Source organism: Penaeus japonicus, unplaced genomic scaffold (assembly GCF_977035675.1).
Source record: "Penaeus japonicus unplaced genomic scaffold, GWHDUDI00000001_assembly GWHDUDI00000001, whole genome shotgun sequence".
NCBI lineage: Eukaryota > Metazoa > Arthropoda > Malacostraca > Decapoda > Penaeidae > Penaeus > Penaeus japonicus.
Genome location: NW_028234403.1, coordinates 29,859,936 through 29,862,435, shown reverse-complemented (window position 1 = coordinate 29,862,435; position 2,500 = coordinate 29,859,936). Strand labels below are relative to the sequence as shown.

General features: G+C 49.9%; 1 protein-coding gene across 1 annotated transcript in view; it reads left to right on the top strand.

The window, feature by feature from the left end:
* The window catches only part of Hey (Hairy/E(spl)-related with YRPW motif), a 12,168-nt gene that overhangs the window by 747 nt on the left and 8,921 nt on the right, over nucleotides 1–2,500 (top strand). Inside the window, exon 2 of the mRNA XM_043021784.2 lies at nucleotides 544–752. Within this exon, the coding sequence (XP_042877718.1) occupies nucleotides 544–752 (209 nt within the window). The remainder of the gene's footprint in view (nucleotides 1–543; nucleotides 753–2,500) is intronic.

The following is a 2,500-nucleotide window of genomic DNA, read 5'->3' as shown; positions in this document are numbered from 1 at the left end:
CCTCAGTACACCACCACACCTCCTGGAGGCATACATTGTCTTCTCAAAGCCTGGGTCGTGTATGAGAACCTTGCCGTGTTCCTGTTTCTTTTTATGACGAGAGTCTTCAGTTGTAAACAAAGGCTGTCTCATAAACCCCCAATGTCAGGGAGTCTGTTTTGTTACTCATTCTTTTGTATCTGCTTGCCTGGTATATCATGCGCCTCACGTAGTTCCGGCTCACGCAAGAGATTGCGTGACCCGCACATCAATCGCTTTGTTACTACTACAGTAACTTATCTATTTCTATTGACCACGAGTCAAGCTAGTGACCATTGTCAACTGGGAAAATAAATATGAGTCACAAATGAAATAAGAATATCCACAAAAGCGATTGAGTTCTACCACAGTGCTTGATATGTCTCTGACACTAGTACACTATTCCGCCCCATGTTCAGCCAAGTCGAGTCGTAAATCGCGGTTCCCTAACCCACAGCCTCACGCCGTCCCTCCTCAGCCTTTCGTTCACACTGATTAACCTCTTTTTGCCCCCGTTCTCAACAGCGGCGATGACTGCTCCTCCAGCGGCGGCGTCTCCCGCAAGCGGCGTCGCGGCATCATCGAGAAGCGGCGTCGTGACCGCATCAACAACTCCCTCTCGGAACTGCGTCGCCTCGTGCCTGCGGCCTTCGAGAAGCAAGGGTCTGCCAAGCTGGAGAAGGCGGAGATCCTCCAGATGACAGTCGACCATCTCAAGATGCTTCACACCAAAGGTAATTACTCAAGGACATTATTTTTTCTTTTCCCTGATCAAAAAAGGAAAAGAAAATTCATAAAAAGTATATTCTTAGATAGTATGATAGTACTTTAGGGAGTAGTCTTACTTATGGAGAACCTCGAGGATGGGGGGAATAGTTTTGCTGCTTTGCATATACATGGGTAATCAAGCTTCATTTTCTCCAAGTCACATAAATGCTGTCTTTAATTGCACCATCAAAGTGCATCACGAGAGGCGAGAGGAGGAAGGGGGGGAGGGGGGAGAGGGGCCACCTGATCCTTGGTCGGTTATGTCGTCACTTCGTCACTTCCGTCTCGGGTTGACGTCGGTTCATTATCTATGGCTTACCTCGGTCACCCTACCAGTTCCCACCATGCTCTTCCCATCCCTCTCCCTCTCCCTCTCCCTCCTTTTCTTTATGGCCTTCCTCCCCCTTTCGTTTCGAGGCGTTCCTCGCCTTCTTCCTCTTCCCCGCATTTCCTCTCCCTTCTCTTTTCTCCGCTCCTTCTGATCATTAGGAGAGGCGACAGAATTCACAAGTGCTTGAGGGAAGGGCGGTCATGTTGGTATCCATATGGCTCCTGTCGATTTCTCTCTCTCTCTTTATTATCTCTCTCTCTCTCTCTCTCTCTCTCTCTCTCTCTCTCTCTCTCTCTCTCTCTCTCTCTCTCTCTCTCTCTCTCTCTCTCTCTCTCTCTCTTCTCTCTCTCTCTCTCTGGTCTTTCTGCTTGTTTTCTCTCCTTCCGTTGTTCTGCGCTCTCTCTTTCGTTGGTGATCGTAAATACTGATTGGAAAGCACAATGCTTGTGTTCGAGGATACAAAAATGAAATGAGATCGGCCATGGATCTGGGTCCACTGGCCAAATCTACCTGGATCATTAAGAAAAAAAGTCACATTTGAAAAAAATAGAACCTTTGCCAACACAAAACTACGGTATACCTGATCGTGTGTGCGTCGTCATCCACCAGAATGGTAACAATGTTCCTCGTTGCCCGCCGAGAATGGCAACAATGGCCCCTGGTGGTCGAGAGTTCCCACGGAAGCAATGCCTGGAGGTCGGGTATGGCCCCGGAATATTGTGACCGTGGGTAGGCCGGGGGCGGCGGGCGTAGGTCGTGTGTAGGCCCTATGGCGGAGCGTGGGCGGCTCGTTGTTGCCGCACAAGACAGACACAAGCAATGGGAAAAGAGGGTTTGGGGGAAACTCGGCCGCTCTTGCACACTTTGAGGGCGGGTTGTATTGTGCGGCAGACACTCGTAAAGCGAGGCTTCTTCGGACGTGGATCAATATAATAGAATAATTTTCTTTGGAATTAGCACTCATGCGTACACATACTCAGACTTAAGGTGAAGACATGCACAGTCGTACAGAAACACACAAATACACACACACGCACACACACACACACACACACACACACACACACACACACACACACACACACACACACACACACACACACACACACACACACACACACACACACACACACACACACACACACACACACACACACACTCACGTATAAATACGCGGCTTTAGCGACGCTTGTAGGGTGGGTAAGCGTCTCCCACGGTCCTTCTCGCTTCCCCGCCTCCCTCGAGGGGAGAGAGTGAAAAAAAAATGGATGAAGGGATGAGCAGGTGAAAGAAGGCAAAGAGGGGGAAGATAGAGGAAGGCTGAGGGAGGAGGGGGAAGAGGAGGGAAGCAGAGGGGGGAGAGGGAAGAGGAGGAAGGGGATG